Here is an 18,441-nt window from a genome sequence, read left to right as displayed (position 1 = left end):
TTTTTTGGTTTAAATATCAGCAATGTTCACAAAGCTAACTTGATTGGCATCGGCGTCCACATTTCAACAATTTGATGATCTTTATTTTGGATCATGCATCTCCCCTGCCAAATCAGGTCCTTTTTGGGGAGTCTCGACAAATAAAAGAAGAATCACTTTCGTCGGGTTGGCGTGTGTGTGAAATGGCGGCAGACTGTTTGATGATCTCAGTCGTGTGGGAGATGCTTTTTTTTATGAATTGTTGGTGGACGCCGCCACACATTATGGCTCTGACACCTGGAGAGGCTCGGTTGTTGCCGGAAATAAGCATCAAACGGTCACAGGAACACCAAAGTGACAAGGTGTAGGAGGGAAGATGACAAATCGGCACATCATGATGCCATTAAACGGCCAGACCGTCCCACAAAATAACCATCCAACAAATCACACCATTTTGCCAAAGAAATGTGGCCCAAAAGAAAATATTTTTGGTGAAATGTCATATGATATATTAAAAAAAACAGTATATCGCCACAAAATATTTTTTTCCACACAATCTAAATAGGATTATTATGACCAATACACACAAAATATTTCCCACAAAATTGGCAAAAAATTGGCATAAAATAGCATCATTTTGCAAAAAAAAAAAAGGAAAATAAGTTTTTTTTTCTTTCTTACTTTCAGGTCTCTTTCAGTCATTGTATGGGAAATTATTTGGAAACAAAACCCTCCAAAAACAATACAAATTGTTTTTTTTGTTGTATTTTTTTTTTGCATATCCTACGACAGTGATAGGCCTGAAACGAGTGATGACACGTGACCAGAGAAGAACATGCATGCTACCTTTAATGACTGTGTTACATTTTTATTTTGTTTTTTTTTCTTCCGTTGTAATCAAAACTCATAGCACCATTCGTGTTTTTTTTCTATATGTGTTTATGTATGCATGTAAGTAAGCATTTATAATTGTGTTACGTTGCTACCGTGAGGACGTGTGCGCCGCACATGTGGTCATAGTTCAGCAGTGGAGAAACTGATTGGTGCTCGGCTGTCTGCTATGAAGATCTGGATAATTAACGCTCAGCAGCACAGCAGCCGTGTTTTCTTCCCATTGAAGTTTTATTGGACCTGACCATGAAAGGCTTCCTAATGAGGACCAGGAAGCCAAGGGAAGCTGGGGAGACCAGCGAGAGCCATTTAAAAAAAAAAAATGAAGGTGAGTAGAAGCTCAATGGCGGCAAGGAGAGAGAACTTGACACACTGTGTCTGTTGTGATGCATCAAGTTATGTTACGGCCTTCTGCTAGTGTGTCAATTACAATGATATATTTCACAACATGACCTACATTTCAAAGTGTGGCAATAACACCTCAGTCACCTTGCCAAATAAAAGAGGTCAGCCTTCCAGACTTAGCTCCGAATGTTCACATAAAGCTTGTTGACGCGACGCGACGCCTTGATCTCCTCCTTGTTTGACTTTTCTGGAGTTGGGACACAGAACCAAAGTGAAACATATTGACGAAAAACAAATAAACTGTGAGAGGGACACAAAGAGACCACTTGGAATGATTACTTAGACCAAACAAGACTCAAGGTGGGTGCGCACACCAGATTGAAAAGAAATAGAATCAAAGACGCAAATGACAACGTTAAAGACTGAAATGGACCATCACAAAAAAAAAATTACATTTGGCAAGTCTTTGCCACACACAACGCAATTAAGTCGCGTACATCGATTGCCATGCAGGCAATGGAAAAATGATGACCCTATAATAGGTTTTGAGATTCAATGCATATTAGCTCTTGGACTATAAAATTGTGTGTTAAACCACAAAAACATGGTGTGATTGTCACAGAAAAGCAGGTAGGAATAAAGACAGGAAACAAGGCAAAAAGGAAGCTCTGTGGACATTTTGAAAAGAACATAACCATACTGATGAAGAGAGACAACATAAAAGTGAAAAACTCAAACTGGGCATGTAGCAAAAGTGGATTCATTAGGCAGGTGAATCAAATCTTGGTTTTGAAAGACAAAATTTGACCGGGATTGCATTTGTGCTGAAGTGCTTGGATCTTACTGCCTCATGCAGCGAAGCTAAAAGCCCAAAATCATATTTAATGCTGACAAGAATTGAAGGAGCAGCTAGATACGGAACCTATTAAATGGATATTTCTTATATCAGTATCAGTTCGTGTGTGGTTTGACAAAGTCTCTTTGTGTCCTCTCCTTCAAATAAAAGACGTCTAATCCTACGCCTATCACAATCACTTCTTCCTCTTTAGTGGCTTTTTAAGTTGATCATTTTCTCTTTCCTCCCTCCCTCCTCTCACCTTACGCCTTCCTCACTCAGCTTAAAGCAGACGTTTGCCCTCACACTTGCATTCATGTATAAAAGCTCTTGGGCACTTCGCAGAGAAATCTCGAGTAAGTCTCAAGTGATTTTGTCCTGGGCAAGTTAAGTCAAATCTCCTTTTTTTTAATGCAGTTCTACCAATCGTGTTAAGATTGAAGAAGACCAATGAGATTTGATATTATTATTCCACCACTTTATCTAAAACCGAGTTTATGGATCAAGCGGCCCTCGGGATGCTCTCTCGCTAGCTAGTTAGCTAGCTGTCTAGCTAGCTACTTAGCTAGCTGTCTGGCTAGCTAGCCAGCCGGCTAGCTAGCTAGTTAGCTAGCTGTCTAGCTATCTCGCCAGCCGGATAGCTAGCTAGCTAGCTAGCTGTCTAGCTAGCTATAAATGCATGTAAAGTGTGAACCTTTAAATTCCAAGTCCAAGTAAAGCCACGGGTTATCGCGATAGTGATTTCAATTGACGTGATACCGAGCTACAACAACTGACATCTGCCGTTACGTTCAGTCTCGACAAATGCGCATGCAATAACTTCCACCCCGGCCTCTGTCGCATTCGGCGACAGACAAAGGAGCATAATCTGATGACACGTGCAGGGGGCTGACATATGATAAAAATGAGAAATATTGAGTCGAGCCGGAGCGGGGCTAGATTTATGAAGCATGATAAGAAGTGAGAAAGATGGGGACGACATTCAAAACGGAGAAATGACTGAATGAAAGTGATGTGATAATGCTTGAATTTTCTGGGTGTCACAATTGATAAATGTTGGGTTTGTTATGTCGAACTAGTCAGAGCACAACTCCTGTTTTAAATTACTTTGGGATGGAGTGGAGAAAAGTTGGAGAATAAACCCATCAAGAGAACCTCCCACACATGCTTCCCCCTCTCCCCCCACAGCTTGCAGCGCTTCAAAATAGCACCGCTAGAAAACCACAACCGATTGAACGCATCGATCAGAGCGCGCTACAATAAACATACAAAAACAATGTTGCAGAACGAGACTCTCCTATCCTAATTTTATTTCAGGAGACTGCATTCTTCACTCGTCGCAACATGGTATTCTGATGAATTTATTTTCATTTATTTTTAACAGCAACTCTGGAAATATAACAGTTTTTGAGGTGGCTGTCCTGTCCTCTCCTGGTTTATGCGAGTGACGCATTGCTCACCCACCCAGCTTTGACCATGGCTATTAAGTCTTGTGGCGGAGCCAATAGTTGACAATTTGTGCTCAAGCCCAACATCAAATACAGTGGTGCCTTGAGACACAACTAACTAACTTCATTCAAGACACTCTTATCTTAAATCACCTTTATCCACTGAAATGAATGGACATGCATTTAACACATTCCAGTTGCCCCAAAACAACCGACATTTGTTTGTTTAAAGGTCTTCTTCATGAACATTCCAAAAGGGAAGAAATACAAAGTACTTGTATCTCAAGCACCACCACTGTATTTGTCGGGAATAAAACGGTAAGACTGCAGTCGAAGTAAGGCAATACGACAACGGTGTTCTGAGCCGATAATGATAATGGTAGAGGACGAAAAAGAAAGTGACAGAGATTCGGGAAGGTGGAATGACACCCAAGGGATCAGCGGGACAGTCAGAGCCGCGCTCATCCATCTCCAGGACACGAGCAAGTAGCACGGCTGCGACTTGACAAATAGAGCGAGTCTGACGGGGAATTGAACATGACACGATGACCGGTCTCGTGTGACCGGCGTCATCCACACAGACGACAGACGGCAGACACGCACTGATATTATTATTCGTGACGGGAATTGATTAGTGAGGACAATGAAGAAATGAAGCACATGTGCCTCTCAGTGCAGAGGTGTAGGGTTTGATTCCGGCTCCGGCATGTGTGGGTTTTCTCCGGGTACTCTGGTTAGTTGCCACATTCCCAAAATCCGTATGGCAGGTTATTCATCATTCATTCATCTTCCGAGCCGCTTGATCCTCACTAGGGTCGCGGGGGGTGCTGGAGCCTATCCCAGCTGTCTTCGGGCAGTACGCGGGGGACACCCTGAATCGGTTGCCAGCCAATCGCAGGGCACACAGAGACGAACAACCATTCGCACTCACACTCACACCTAGGGACAATTTAGAGTGTTCAATCAGCCTGCCACGCATGTTTTTGGAATGTGGGAGGAAACCGGAGCACCCGGAGAAAACCCACGCAGGCCCGGGGAGAACATGCAAACTCCACACAGGGAGGCCGGAGCTGGAATCGAACCCGGTACCTCTGCACTGTGAAGCCCACATGCTAACCACTGGACTACCGGGCCGCCTAGGGCAGGTTAATGGAACACTATAAATTGACTCTAGATGTGATTTTGAATTGTTGTATAAAGCTAGAAAATTCACCTGAGACCACAATCCATGAAAAGGACCGACAGCTTATTAGTGTCAGTCCGTCCACATTTTGCGCCGAGCAGCGCTTTGTTGGAAAATGTTTATGACGGGCGCACGAATGCACGATGTTGAGTGTGGATTAGACGCGTGTCGAGAAGATGAGGTGTGGACTTGGCTGAGCCAGTGAGACAGAAGCGCTGATGTGTACTGCCATTGAAAATAGACCAGACAGACAGCTGAGCAGCTGTGACCCCACATCACCCCAACTCTCACTTACACTCGCTGACAGTATACTTGCCATACGCACACTAGAAGTGTCAAAAGTACTCACACTTTGGACTTTGAAGACCCTGTAAAGAAAAACCATAAATTAATTTCTACTGTAAAAAAAATATAACATGGTTGATGAAAACACTGAGAATCGTGTAGTAAATACAAAATGGTGGAGGTATGGCATTAATCTGTTTCCTCCCCATTTAACGTATTCAGATTTTTGGGGGGAGGGGCATTGTCAAAACGATGCCCCAGTACAAAGGAACTTGAGCACCTTTGTTCGCATTGGTGGTTATCCGAAGCAAATGCGAGTTGCTTCGTTTTAACTACGTGGTTGATTTGTACGACTACAGCATGCAGTTAGCAAGCTAGCTTGTGCTCGCACCCTTCTCTGGATGCCGCAGGCTAAAAAATGTGTGTCTCTGGATTTAATAAATGCTTGACTTTCCCATACGTGTGTCTCTGTTTGTGGGTGAGAAGCCATCGGCTAAATTGCAAGCTAACGGGTGTCCTGTGAGCATACGAGCTAGCTGATGGCTAGCGCCTGTCGCGGAAGCACAAAAGGACACTATAGACGTGGTGGTATTTGATTGACAGTTGAGTAGGGTTTGGTTTCACATTCAGCAGACACAAAACTGTCAATAATGGTTAGATTTTTTATTTTAAAAAACTCATTTCATGTAGTTGGCGTTCTAGGGAGTCACAGACACCTGAAACATCAAATTTAGTATAATAATGAAGTACCGGTATTCTGTGTTTTGTTACTTCCCACCACTGATGCACACTTACACACACACTAACGGGCATCGTGTGTTTCAGCCTGCGACATAATTTACAGCCATTAAATATTTGTGTCGCGTTGAGAAAAATATCAAGTTAATGGAAGACACATTGCTTTTGGGGACAAAAAACAGTTAAGAGTCCATTTCTGGCAAGGGCAAGGCACGATATCATCGCATGGGATACTTTCTGCTGTCGTCTGCAGCCGGCCAGACGGCCGAGGCACGAAATAAAACTCCAAGGGATCAAATGCAGTCTGCACACTCGTGGAAGTCTGCGAGTGCGGGAACGGTTGGATGAAATCACTGGTATTGGGGCAGATATTTGGAGAAGCGTGCGGCCACTGTCCGCTCTGCCAGGAAAGTGACATTAGTTATTTGCACTGATAGGCTGATGATAAAAACAGTGTGGGTGTGGTGGAGGCTTTAAGTGCCTCTGTCGCCTGAAGTGGAGCCATCAAATTCTTTTCTTTATACTGATGATGGGGTGGGGGGGAAATAAAGACCCAGCGTGAACTGTTCTAAATCTGCAGTAAGCAATAAATGGACCTGAAACCGCAATTACAGGACATTGGTTCATCTCTAATTTCTTTGGAATTGAAAAAGATTTTCCGCATAGGAATGAAAGATAATACAAATAATTGTATTAACTATTCCCAATAGTACATTCTCTTTAGGGCCTTCCAAATATGTAGCGCTGACCCATGTACAGTAATTTAAACTTGATTAATCATTGAGTGTTTCTTTTCAAATTTGTCTCCCGGGGCCAGCGAGCCGGCCTACAAATCATGTCGGCATTTTCCGATTCACTGATTGGTTAGTCAGAGCAAGCCAAGTTCCACGGGGATATCCGCCACGATTTGCACGCGTTAATCGATTTAATTTAATCCAAATCTTCGATGAGTTAAGAGTATTTTATTTAGATGGTTTACGTTTTTGTCATGTCACTTGAGAAATATGGATTCCACACTTGCCGAAATTATGTACGCGGTAAAGTTACATGCTGTCAAAATGTGTTTCCGTTTAGTATTAATAGTTTCTAAAATTGCTGTGGGATGGTGTTAAGAGATGGATTAAATTGGTTCAGGCAACACCGAAGGCCCAGCTGCCAAACGCGCAGGCAGCCACTGGTGTTCGGTAACAGCTGAACATTCTTTACGACCATACATGTGGACACTCTATGACAGAATAATGTTTTGAGTTTAAAAAAAATAAAAAATAAAAGAAAAAAGGTAATACACAAATTTCAAATGTGAGGCCACGTTCAGCAGCTAAGCCATCGTGCTCGGTAGGTAGCTAGCGAATAGCTACTGTTAGCTGATTAGCATTAACATGTTCAGACAGTTTCTGGCTATAATGTAATAATGAATCACAATTATATGATATTATGATGTGTTGATTTGGATGACTACAGTGTACTGAAATATTCATTCATTCATTCATTCATTCATCTTCCGAGCCGCTTGATCCTCACTAGGGTCGCGGGGGGTGCTGGAGCCTATCCCAGCTGTCTTCGGGCAGTAGGCTGGGGACACCCTGAATCGGTTGCCAGCCTATCGCAGGGCACACAGAAACAAACAACCACTCGCACTCACGCTCACACCTAGGGACAATTTAGAGCGTCCAATCAGCCTGCCACGCATGTTTTTGGAATGTGGGAGGAAACCGGAGCACCCGGAGAAAACCCACGCAGGCGCGGGGAGAACATGCAAAACTCCACACAGGGAGGCCGGAGCTGGAATCGAACCCGGTACCTCTGCACTGTGAAGCCGACGTGCTAACCACTGGACTACCGGGCCGCCCTGTACTGAAATAAATTCCACTTTATACTCTACAGACAGTGTCGGAGCAAACAACAACAAGAACAAAAGCAATACAAATTGTTTGGGATCTCTGAAATCACGATTAAAGACTAGTATTTTAAATATAGCATGAGAGCCTTGTTACATCCCAAAGTAGTTGCTTGTTGACATTCTAATATTTTGTGTTGTTATATTATTGCTGACAGCATGGACAGCCCGGTAAAGTTTCCCAAGAACGAACTAGTCAACTCCAAATCATCTGTGGGCCACGAGCGCATCTCTGTCAGTGGTCCAAACCCCTGCAGATTCTATTTCTGCTGCAAAGACAGACCGATATGTTTAGCATGGAAGCCTCTCGGATGCAAATAGAGAAGGTTAGACGGGGCAGCTTGCCCTGCATACACAATCATGACTCTTCAGCTGTCGGGATGTACTGAAACGGTAGTAGTGACCTACTTAATTACTGTCCATAATGAGGTTTTTCTACTTTTTTTTTTTTGTTACTTGTACGAACTATATTGGAAAGACGTCATCTGTACTTGCTATTCTTTACTTTGTCAAAATGCATCTTTTATCAGCTAATGTTTTTTTAATTTATTTTTTTAAACGTTACTCATTTAATGCAATTGTGGTCTTTCTCATTGTCTCATTGTGGGACGAATAAAGGATATCTTATCTTATCTTATCTCACAGCAGATTTGACAAAGCTCAGACATTCACTCATTCCGTGCTTGTTTTTTTTGTTTTGTTTTTCTGTCAAGTGGCTAGAATTTTGTTTTTCTGAGTTGGAGAGCTGCCAAAAGTGCAAATCAAATATATTAGCACTTAAAAGTAAAAAACAAAGAAATACAATAAGAAGAATCAAAGCAAGATACCGGTAAGTGACTTAAATATGTACATTTATCCACAAGCTACAATACATGGCGGTGAGTGATCTGTGGGACATGGAGAAAGAATTCAGTACTAGTGACCGGAACAGAATTTAACACATTTTCGACTTGCAAATGGGCCCCATTGCTCTTCTGCCTTAAGTGTCATTGACCCCATCGTACAAAATGTATTTGCATCGACATCAAACAAAAGACACTCTATCCGTTTTCCCTCTGTCACGGAGAGCGGAATCACAGACCAACATATGCCCAAGAGAAGCTGAAATGTCAGCTCCGGCTTTAATACGGTATCGCCGTCGTCACGCTGACCATACATTCATTTACATCACACGTGCTTCACAGTGGCAACATTTACACAAGAAGGCAAGCGGGGATGGGAGGCATTGGAAAAGGAGAGCAGTTTGCTTGTTCGGCTTCTTCTGCGCAGAGACAAATACGGATTTGACTTGTAATCTATTGGATTTGCGAGGAACGTTCGGCATTAGGGAGGGTGAGAGGGTGAGGGGTGTGGGGGGGGGGCATTACTGTTACCGTGACTGAAAGAAAAACATTTCTGGCATTAGAACGGGACACACAATGAACTCATTAGGAAAAGGGCGAGCGCAACGGCTGCCAATGTGCTGAATCCGGCAATAGAGGAACCAAATATTTAAAAAAGGTATCGGAACACGATTCGTTCACAAAGTACTTTTCCTGCTACTTTCTTTCTCAGTTATGTATGCACACTTATGGCCAACTACGAGGCGCTCTAAAGCGTCATGTTTGACTTTTTTTTCGAACATCCAGCATTCTGGAATACACGAAATAGTGAATTCACTTGACAGGGTCGTTAAGTGATTCTACGAAATTTAGGGCACATTACTACAAAAAAGGTTTTGGACACCGATCCTGTAACAGTTTGGACAACATGCGTTTCCACAAGCCAGCACACGAGAGAAGATGCACGCTAAACATTCATCAAATCAAATGCCGTGCCGGCTTTCTTTCCACCTTCTTAAAGTGACGGCTTTCGGTTTTGCATAGAATTCCCATCCCGGTATATTCAATCCATTTAAACAGCTCATAAAGCTCCATTAGCCACTACGAGCTTGACGCTGACTCTGAACCTCAAACACTCCAGCGCTATAAACGTACTTACTATAAACAGCAAGTCGCACGTGTGCGAGGCCGCTCACCTGCACACGCGTTCACATTTTCTAATCGGAGCCAAGATACACAGTCGTTAGAGGATATCAAATCCGGCCTTCTGGGTCAGACGCCTGGAACCGATTTCTCAATCTAGCATGCATTCCGTAATCCTCACGCAGGAAATATGTTTTGAAATGAATTCTCCTTTGCGGGGGCAGAAGATGATGCAGTGGTTTGCCATAGCAAAATGAAAAGGTAGAAAAACAAAAAGAGAATCAAAGTGTATGCAAATTGGCAGAAAGTGTAAGTCTCCGTTATACAGTCCTCACTAAAATTCCAAAGGGTGCGTCGTTAAGAGTGAACGGACGCCAGTCTCGACCATTTCAGAGACGGACGGCAAAGCCCAGAGGAAGCAGTGGGGGGGGGGGGGGATTTTGTTTGGAGTGTGCGTGTTCACGGGAATCGCTTTTAACAAACACACAAACGGACGAGCTCCACAACAAGATGATCTCGCAAGGGGAGAATCGCCGCCCGGAGGTTGTTGTCTAGTCCGCCCTTCCGCCATCCAACAGGATGGAGGAGTTGAAAAGTGATGTGTGTGTTGGATGATAAATTCAGTCTGCAGTTTTTTGTTTGTTTGTTTTTTTGTAGACATCAGAATAAAGTCCACTGTGAGCAAAGTGCAACGAAGAGCAGGGCGAGGCTGCAGGGTCCTGGCCAGAAGTTGGATGGAGAACCTCCGACCACTCGCACTGACGGGGCCTTGGCTGGATTCTGCTTCGGAACATTCAGTTCAGGCCCGAGGGATCCAACTTCACTGGAGCCTTTTGTGTGTACTGTCGGCACAAAAGATGAGAGAAAGAGGAAGATTATTCATATGGAAAGAGTTGAGCATTAGGACAAGGAATGGGCGAGTAGCGATACCAGTTTTATTTAAGGTATCGAAAGGCCAAAGAGACTGCCGATACCAGTCACTGATACTTATCAAAGATAATCTGACACCGAGTACGTCCTCCTCGGCAGTTGATGGCGCTACTGCGGCAGTCTGAGACATTGGTGAATTATGATCGAAGGTTTTGTTCTCATAGTTTTGATATTATTTTAAATGAAATTGATATATCAAAAATACTGCAGGTGTTGGTACTTGGTATCAGGGAGTGAATAGTCGGACTGGCATAACTCTGAAAACAAAAAGTGGGATGGAACACGCCTCATTTGGTCCAGAGGGGTCTCGGATCCAGCAAGGGACCAGTCCAAGTATTACTCATGTTAATAACATTGTAATACTCTAAATGTTAGTGAGAATGGTTGTCTGTTGAAAAGATGCGATTCATTCGTTTGTCGGAGCATTTTCAATTATGTATTAGCATTAAGCTAGCGGACTTAAAATGTTGGTGGTGATTTCAAATCCTTTGTTTCATCTTTCGTTTGACAGTAAACTTTATTAAGTAGGAGTTGCGTTAAACAGCTTGAAGCGTCTTTTTTTTTTGTCACAACAACCCTATGCTCAATTTGTGACGCATCAAAGGTTGTTCTCCCCCAAAACCACCAACCATACCTTCACAGACCTTACTTTGACGCGCAAGAATCCGGTACAGCCTTCCCCAACGATAGCGGCACAGAGTTGCTCTAAGACGACCAATCAAAATAGAGGCTCAACTCCCGATTGATCAATTGCTTGATTTACGGGTTGTCTTCGCCAACAGGAAAAAAAAAAAAAACACGGCTTGATTACTAACGCTAAGAAGGCTGAGCAAACATTGCATAAGCCTTTGAAAAGGGAGGAAAATATATCAAGGAGTGCCGGTCACAAAGGATTTTGGGAGGAAAAAAACAAGCAGCGGGAAGATAAATGATTGCAATGCATTGTGTCGGGGGGGGGGCGAGTGTTTTAAAAGAGTCTAATCTGCCACTGTTGGGCAAAATGAGGTCACGATTTCAGTTGATCCCGCTCAATGCGAACGAGCCAACTCTCTCAAGATGGATGCGATTGTGAAGTCAATCGAGTGTGACCTTAAGAGGCCTCGGCGGCGGAGTTACGAGAACGCGGTTGTGACATCTTGAAATCCCGCCTTGCCAAGTTTCAACTTGCAACGGCCGCCGATGCTCAGACCACCATGAAGAGACAGAAGCAACAAATTTGAGTTGAATTTTTTTTTTTTTTTGTTCCTCCCATATCATCTCCACACCTCTGTTGTGCATGTGAGCTCAGGGCTCAGCCATCTCTATAGAGAGTGAATTGTTTCCAGATTACGTTTTTTTTTTTTTTTTTTTTCCGGCTTGACAATAGACAAAGACACGGTTCATCCCGAATCTGATTGCGCTTATTGTTCTCGGGGAAAAAAAAACGGGCTGCATCTCATCAGGATGGAGAAGAATGGAGTTGAAATATGCTAAATCACTGCATGTTAACCAGCTGGCTAATTACGGCGACAATTTGTGCCGGAACGAGCAATTACCTCGCAAGGCAATATAATCCTGCCAGCCAGTTGAAGTGTTCATTTCCTCGCGGCGAATACGCGCACGCCGCGGCGAAGCTTTGTCAACCTCAACTTGAACCTCAATTGCAAGCAATTAAATTGAGCGACGAGGAGGCTAGCCGATGCTAACTAAACCATCCGAGACCGACTCCCCCGTTCGCAGCTGTTCAAACGACGAGATGCGCGATAAGGCACCTGACGCCATTTTCACCGGTGAGAAGAGTTTACGCGGTCTTAAGCCGACGTCACAGTCGGGGAAAGCGAATGTTCAGCCACCTTTGCGACAATGACATCGTACGCGCGAAACAAATGCAATCTTTCCGAATTCGACCTGGGCGATTCAGCACTTCATATTATGCGCGCTTTTATTACTGTTACGCCATCAGTGATTAAACCGGATGGATGACCAATTAAATTGACACCTGCGCGAATGTAAAATTAAGCGCCCGTATGCGAACAATTAAGTCCCTAAAAAAACCGCAAAGGCGCAATGGCAAACAACATGCGGCCGGGAGGTGGATAATGGAATGTGATGTCGCAGTAATGACAATGTTAGCAGATTGATACGCGCTTCATTGAGCTGGCTCATATGATAATGGCGAAAAAAAACGGGGTGGGGGGGGAAAGCAGAAGGCAGGCTAGCTGGTTAGAAGAGCATAAACAGTTTTGATTTGCTTCTTAGCGCCAGACTGAATATCCATCGTCGAGGCAGATGGAATCAATCAATTCAAGGATATGCGGTGGCGCACAGAAAGCCTTTTGAAATTTCGCAGAATTTGCAGACTCCGCGTCTCTGAGGCTGAATAAGGAAGGGGGGTGGGTGCATCAGTGACTGTACTCCGTGATGGACGGGGGCGACAAGGTGATGGGAGGTGTTGCGATGACGACGTAGAGTACAATGTGCAGGATGTCGTGGTGTTGGTAACTTTTTGGGGCGAGAAATTGTTGGGTGTACGTTTAACGCCGGCGTGACCTTTTTGTGTTTTAATTCACCTCTTGTTCGATCAGCGCGGAGCAAACCGTTCAGAGAAAGAGTGCAAAATTAAGCTAGCAAGCCAACGTACCTGTGCCTAAGCCGTTTTGTATATTAGCCCATTCTGAGAGAGGGCGTGAGGTCATTTCAAGCACGGTTATAGGAGAGCGCGCAACGTATGCTAAAGTTGTCGATGTAGAAAGCCGACGTCGGACGTCTGGCAGTAGGGTTGAGCGTCGCTGAGCGCCGTCGGCCGGGTGTGGCCCCAGCTGCCGCTAGGCCGTTTTTGAGTTGAATTGGGGTTCAATGATATTGATAATGGATGAAATGTTCAGAAGGGCGGCCCGGTAGTCCAGTGGTTAGCACGTCGGCTTCACAGTGCAGAGGTACCGGGTTCGATTCCAGCTCCGGCCTCCCTGTGTGGAGTTTGCATGTTCTCCCCGGGCCTGCGTGGGTTTTCTCCGGGTGCTCCGGTTTCCTCCCACGTTCCAAAAACATGCGTGGCAGGCTGATTGAACTAGGTGTGAGTGTGAGTGCGAATGGTTGTTCGTTTCTGTGTGCCCTGCGATTGGCTGGCAACCGATTCAGGGTGTCCCCCGCCTACTGCCCGGAGACGGCTGGGATGGGCTCCAGCACCCCCCGCGACCCTAGTGAGGATCAAGCGGCTCGGAAGATGAATGAATGAATGAAATGCTCAGAGAACTTTTTCATTTAAAATTTCCCAGATCCTCGGAATTTGGGCTTTCAACAGGAAATATTTTCAGATTTTTGTAGTCCTGCACAAAAGCAGACAATTGTCAAACTCAGAAACTGAGACTTTTACTTTGGAGAGTAAGGATCAAAAGTGTTTTCGGGCATGTTCGTGACCAAACCGGGAAGTGAATCATAATTTACATCGATGCATTTTCAGCAATTCCACATCATGTCCTCGAAATGAAAATGAAAGCATTGATCCGACTCATGAATTAAGCATCAAAATAAATCGACAATCATTAGCTTCAGCCCTGGTGCACAATCACCCTCATTTTGTCCCGTGACCACTCATGCATCGGCAGATGGACGGGCTCTCTTGTTTGGGTTTTTTTTGGAGGAGGCTTTATTTGCCTTCGGCCAAAGAGCAACAACAGCTGCTTGGACCACATGGCTGGTAACAGCACCCAACTACGAGCTGTACTTCGGCTTGAACCAAGAGCGGAAGGATGGATAGGGGAGGAAAAAAAGGAGGGTGACCAGAGGGGTTGAAAGGTGAGCGGGATAGACAACACAAAGATTTCTCCCAAGAAATTCTGTGGGAAGTTAGCAACGATTGCGTGATAACCCAGAGAGATGCCACATTTTTGGACGGTCCTCCACTTTTTTTGGGGGGGTTTGTTTGATCCACGATCTGATGCTGAGGTTTTAATCGCGTTATTTTATTACGGTATGAAAGAACGAATTTGCTCCTAATTTGATCGGAGTGTGCTGTCTAAGTCTTGGTTCAACCACTCCGCAGCTTAGCAAGTACAGCTGCTACAAAAGTGAACACTCGCAGCCATAAAAACACCAATGGCAGCATCGGCAAAGGTATTTCTTTCATGCGAATCGCTGCTTGAACAAGTGCTTCAAACTTGTTTGTCTTGTAGTTTTTCGTTCCAACACAAAGTGTAATCTTAAGAGTGCAGAGTTCCCTTAAGGCCAATGCAAAACATTTGTTTGACAGACTTGACACGTGGTTTTTGTTTTTTTTTTACAGTGGATTTACTCAAACACTAAACAGCATGGGCGGCCCGGTAGTCCAGTGGTTAGCACGTCGGCTTCACAGGGTTCGGGTTCGATTCCAGCTCCGGCCTCCCTGTGTGGAGTTTGCATGTTCGCCCCGGGCCTGCGTGGGTTCTCTCCGAGTGCTCCGGTTTCCTCCCACATTCCAAAAACATGCGTGGCAGGCTGATTGAACACTCTAAATTGTCCCTAGGTGTGAGTGTGAGTGCGAATGGTTGTTCGTTTGTGTGTGCCCTGCGATTGGCTGGCAACCGATTCAGGGATAGGCTCCAGCACCCCCCGTGACCCTAGTGAGGATCAAGCGGCTTGGAAGATGAACGAATGAACTAAACAGCATATTTCCCGATCCATCCTCTCGCACAATAATTTATTTCTTGAGATTTGAGCCAAAGTATTTTCCAGAAACCTGTGAGACTCGCACACATTACATTTCTCGACAACCCAACCTCTTGTGAGAGGGGTCATTTATTCTGTAATGCAAGGTGACATATCCACATGTTTGACTCGCCCGTGAATGGATTGGATTGAAAGCTTTCATCTTTGTATCTGCTGCATACTATCATCAAGGCAGAAAACAAGGTTGGAGGTTTGATCGATTGCACATTGTGGGAATGCGGTGGATGACAATAACTTTGCGCCACCTCCCTCACACTCCACACATTCCTCTCTCCCAGCACCACCCCCTCTCCCTCCCCCTTTTACTGACCTTGAAGGTCTTCTCCCTACGATGAATTTGATGGGAAACGGATGCGAAGGAGTTTGCGCCTCTTGGTCCTCAGCAAGGCCACCGCGTCGGACGTTTACGACAATTTTTTATTAAGATGAAAGACCTTTGACAAGCTGTGGCATTTGAACAGGCGGATTCATGAACGTGAGCGAGAAAGAGAGGCATGTATGGATGTGGCCTCTCAAGTCCGGCTCAGATTTAACCGACTGGATCTGACTGACTCTTTGTGTGGGGAATCCTTATTTGGGCGTTTAACTAAATTAATGCAAGGGGCATGATTGAGTCTGTAAAATGTATTTTGCTTTTGTCCGCGTCTCACTATCGCATCTGCTAAACCACTGCAACGCGTGACCTTTGGGAATTGTTTGCTTGTGAGACCAACAGTCTCTCTGTTTCGTAGCTGAAAAAAAGTGAGGCAGAGCGGTGTAAGGTTTCTCACCTCCTTTTAAGTAGATGCAGGTCTTAAAAGTTTTCGCATCTGGCTGCGACTCGGCAATCTATAACGGAAACGTCAAGGGAGGCTATTTTGACCGCATGCGCTGGGACACAAAGCACACCATCGATGTCGACGCTGAAAGTCCCTTACTCAACAAAACGTAGCGTTTGTTTATTTTGCTTAAGACACTCAAGAACATTAACTCACGAGGGGGGAATTCGATAATAATCGTTTTCGAGCACCAAATTCGGAACGTACTTCAAAAACTAGCTTCCGGTTAATTCCCTGCCCCAAATTGAACGGACAGAAAAACCTTTGAGTACTTTTGACCGAAAAATGAATAAATAAAGGATATTTAAGTGCCTGAAAAAGTATGTGGCGGACATTTTGGCAAGAATCTTCTATTCTACGCGCCCTATATATGGAAACAGTTTTTAAAAAGCCATTCATTGAAAGTGCGCCTTATACTCTATAGTGCGGAAAATACGGTAACTTTCCAAGCGCGGGCATGTTTGTCTCTCTACTAACCCACAAAGATGACAAAAAACGACTAAAGTTACAGGATGGATGAGGAAAGGATGTTCATTCAAGGACCATTCATCTCCGCGCTCACTTTCCATGCGCTGCCTCGCCAGCTAGCAGCTTAGCTGAACTAATCATTCTATTTTGTACTCAAAAATACATTTGCGCTCTTAGAAAGCAACATTTTTGTCGCTTGGGATGTTCCATCTGGTTCGCCCGTGGGCACTGGATGGACAGTTGGAGGAGGGAAAAGGGCGGAAAGGGGCCACCGATGGGGCAGCCATCCAAAGCAGCAGCTAAACCTAGCAACTGGCATTGCTGCACAGCAACTCCACAGCAGCGCTCATTGCGACGGAATTTGCTCAGTGCCATACCGGACCATTGGACTCTTTGGCAGGATGAAGATTTACTCCCTTATGCAAACACAATAACACATACAGAAACAAATAGCAAAAGAGGCACCCGAGGGGGCGGGGGCGGGGGTCAATACAAGCGGATTCTTAAAATGGAGGAATTCTGTCAAATGTTTTGAAGCGACAGAAACGGCTTGCAACAACCCCCACTTAGATTTCATCCTCCAAACTCTTGCGCATCGCATTGCCCTCCAGACCGCCAATTTCAATGATATGACAAGCGTACACACCTCGTAAAACACCTCAGACCCATTTCAAAGGTCATACGCCCGAGCGCTTTGGCGGGTGCTAGTTTGTCCTTTCAGACAGACGTGCGTGAAGGATACGGCGATAAACTGGCTCTACTTTAGCGTGTCTCGATGGTCATTAGGGTGCCGCCCGCTCAGTAATACGGCGGACCAGCTCGCACTGAGGTGAGAAGGTTGCAAATGGCGCGGAGTCCCCGTGTGGCAAGCCTCCGATGAATTCAGCTGATTTAAGTTATTTCCCCGTTTCATCTTCAAAGTCTTGGTAAATCACGAGGGTTGGCGGAGGGGGTGGGGAGGAAAAAAGTTGCGCTGTGGTGTTATAAATGTTTGATTTTGAGGGGGTGAGTTGGTTACTTTGATGTCATCTCTTGCATAACTGACTTGAGTTTTCAAAATCCGATCAAATCTCGAACTAAGCTTCTCATTCGAGTTGGGAGGACTTTGGATGATGAGTCATAGAGAGAAGAAGTGGGGGGGGGCTCCACTGGGAACTGTGGATACGCCCATCTTCTTCAACTTTGATATTATGCAACTTAGCAGTGTAACCACTGACCACCTGCGTAGGATCTCGAATGGTCTTTCCAGTTTCTGGGAATCAAGAGAGGAACATGGGACTGGATCTTTTCTCACAATCATGATGCGTTTTCTACTACCTGCTGCAACCCCTTAATTCGCTCGCTCTTTCTGTCTCGCTCTCTCTCTTGAGCCAAGATTCACCGCCTAATCCTCATCTCCTACCCTTGGCTGATCTCAAATCCAAAGCGATGCTAAAGGTTTCCCTTACATCAACCTTAATTTCCCAGACAAGCTGGGTGAGACACTCCTGCACGTCCACCCGTTTAAAAAAACGATTTACGAATATATTTGAAGTTCACATTTGACGAATAGAAACGTCCATGGCAGCGAATGCATGAAAGACATCTTTTAGGAACGCGCTCACTTTAAGGGTAGGATCGTTTCGACATCAAACAAAAAAGGATAACCGTAAAGATTCTATGAGGCCAAATCTGTGGACCGAGTGAATGTGTGAGAACAAAAGTCAAAATGATTGCTAAATGGCACCGTCGGACTCTATCGTAGCCGATCGGCAATTTGTTTACGTGCTCTCCCAGACCTGAAAAAGCCGCCCAGGTTTAGCTCTAATTAGCAGCATCTGATGGAAGGGCTTTTATTGACCTTTCAATCATTTCATGAAGTGACTTGCGTAGCACTACTTTAATGGAAACATATTTAGGCTACAAGTCAATACAGCAAGTCAATAATAACCTCGGCTCATTGCCGCCAGGTTCCATAATGGGACCACCCATGTGGTG

At 44.7% G+C, this 18,441-nt stretch overlaps 1 protein-coding gene across 2 annotated transcripts in view; it reads right to left on the bottom strand.

Moving 5' to 3' along the window:
• Positions 1 to 8,431: 8,431 nt before the first annotated feature.
• gpc5c (glypican 5c) overlaps positions 8,432 to 18,441 on the bottom strand; it is an 83,760-nt gene continuing 73,750 nt past the window's right edge. For both annotated transcript variants that reach the window (XM_052087937.1, XM_052087938.1), the window contains one exon: positions 8,432 to 10,407. In XM_052087937.1, the coding sequence (XP_051943897.1) occupies positions 10,226 to 10,407 (182 nt within the window). In that variant the 3' untranslated portion in view covers positions 8,432 to 10,225. The remainder of the gene's footprint in view (positions 10,408 to 18,441) is intronic.

The sequence above is a fragment of the Hippocampus zosterae genome, chromosome 15 (assembly GCF_025434085.1).
Source record: "Hippocampus zosterae strain Florida chromosome 15, ASM2543408v3, whole genome shotgun sequence".
NCBI classification, from domain to species: Eukaryota; Metazoa; Chordata; class Actinopteri; order Syngnathiformes; family Syngnathidae; genus Hippocampus; species Hippocampus zosterae.
This window is presented reverse-complemented; position numbering and strand designations above follow the sequence as displayed.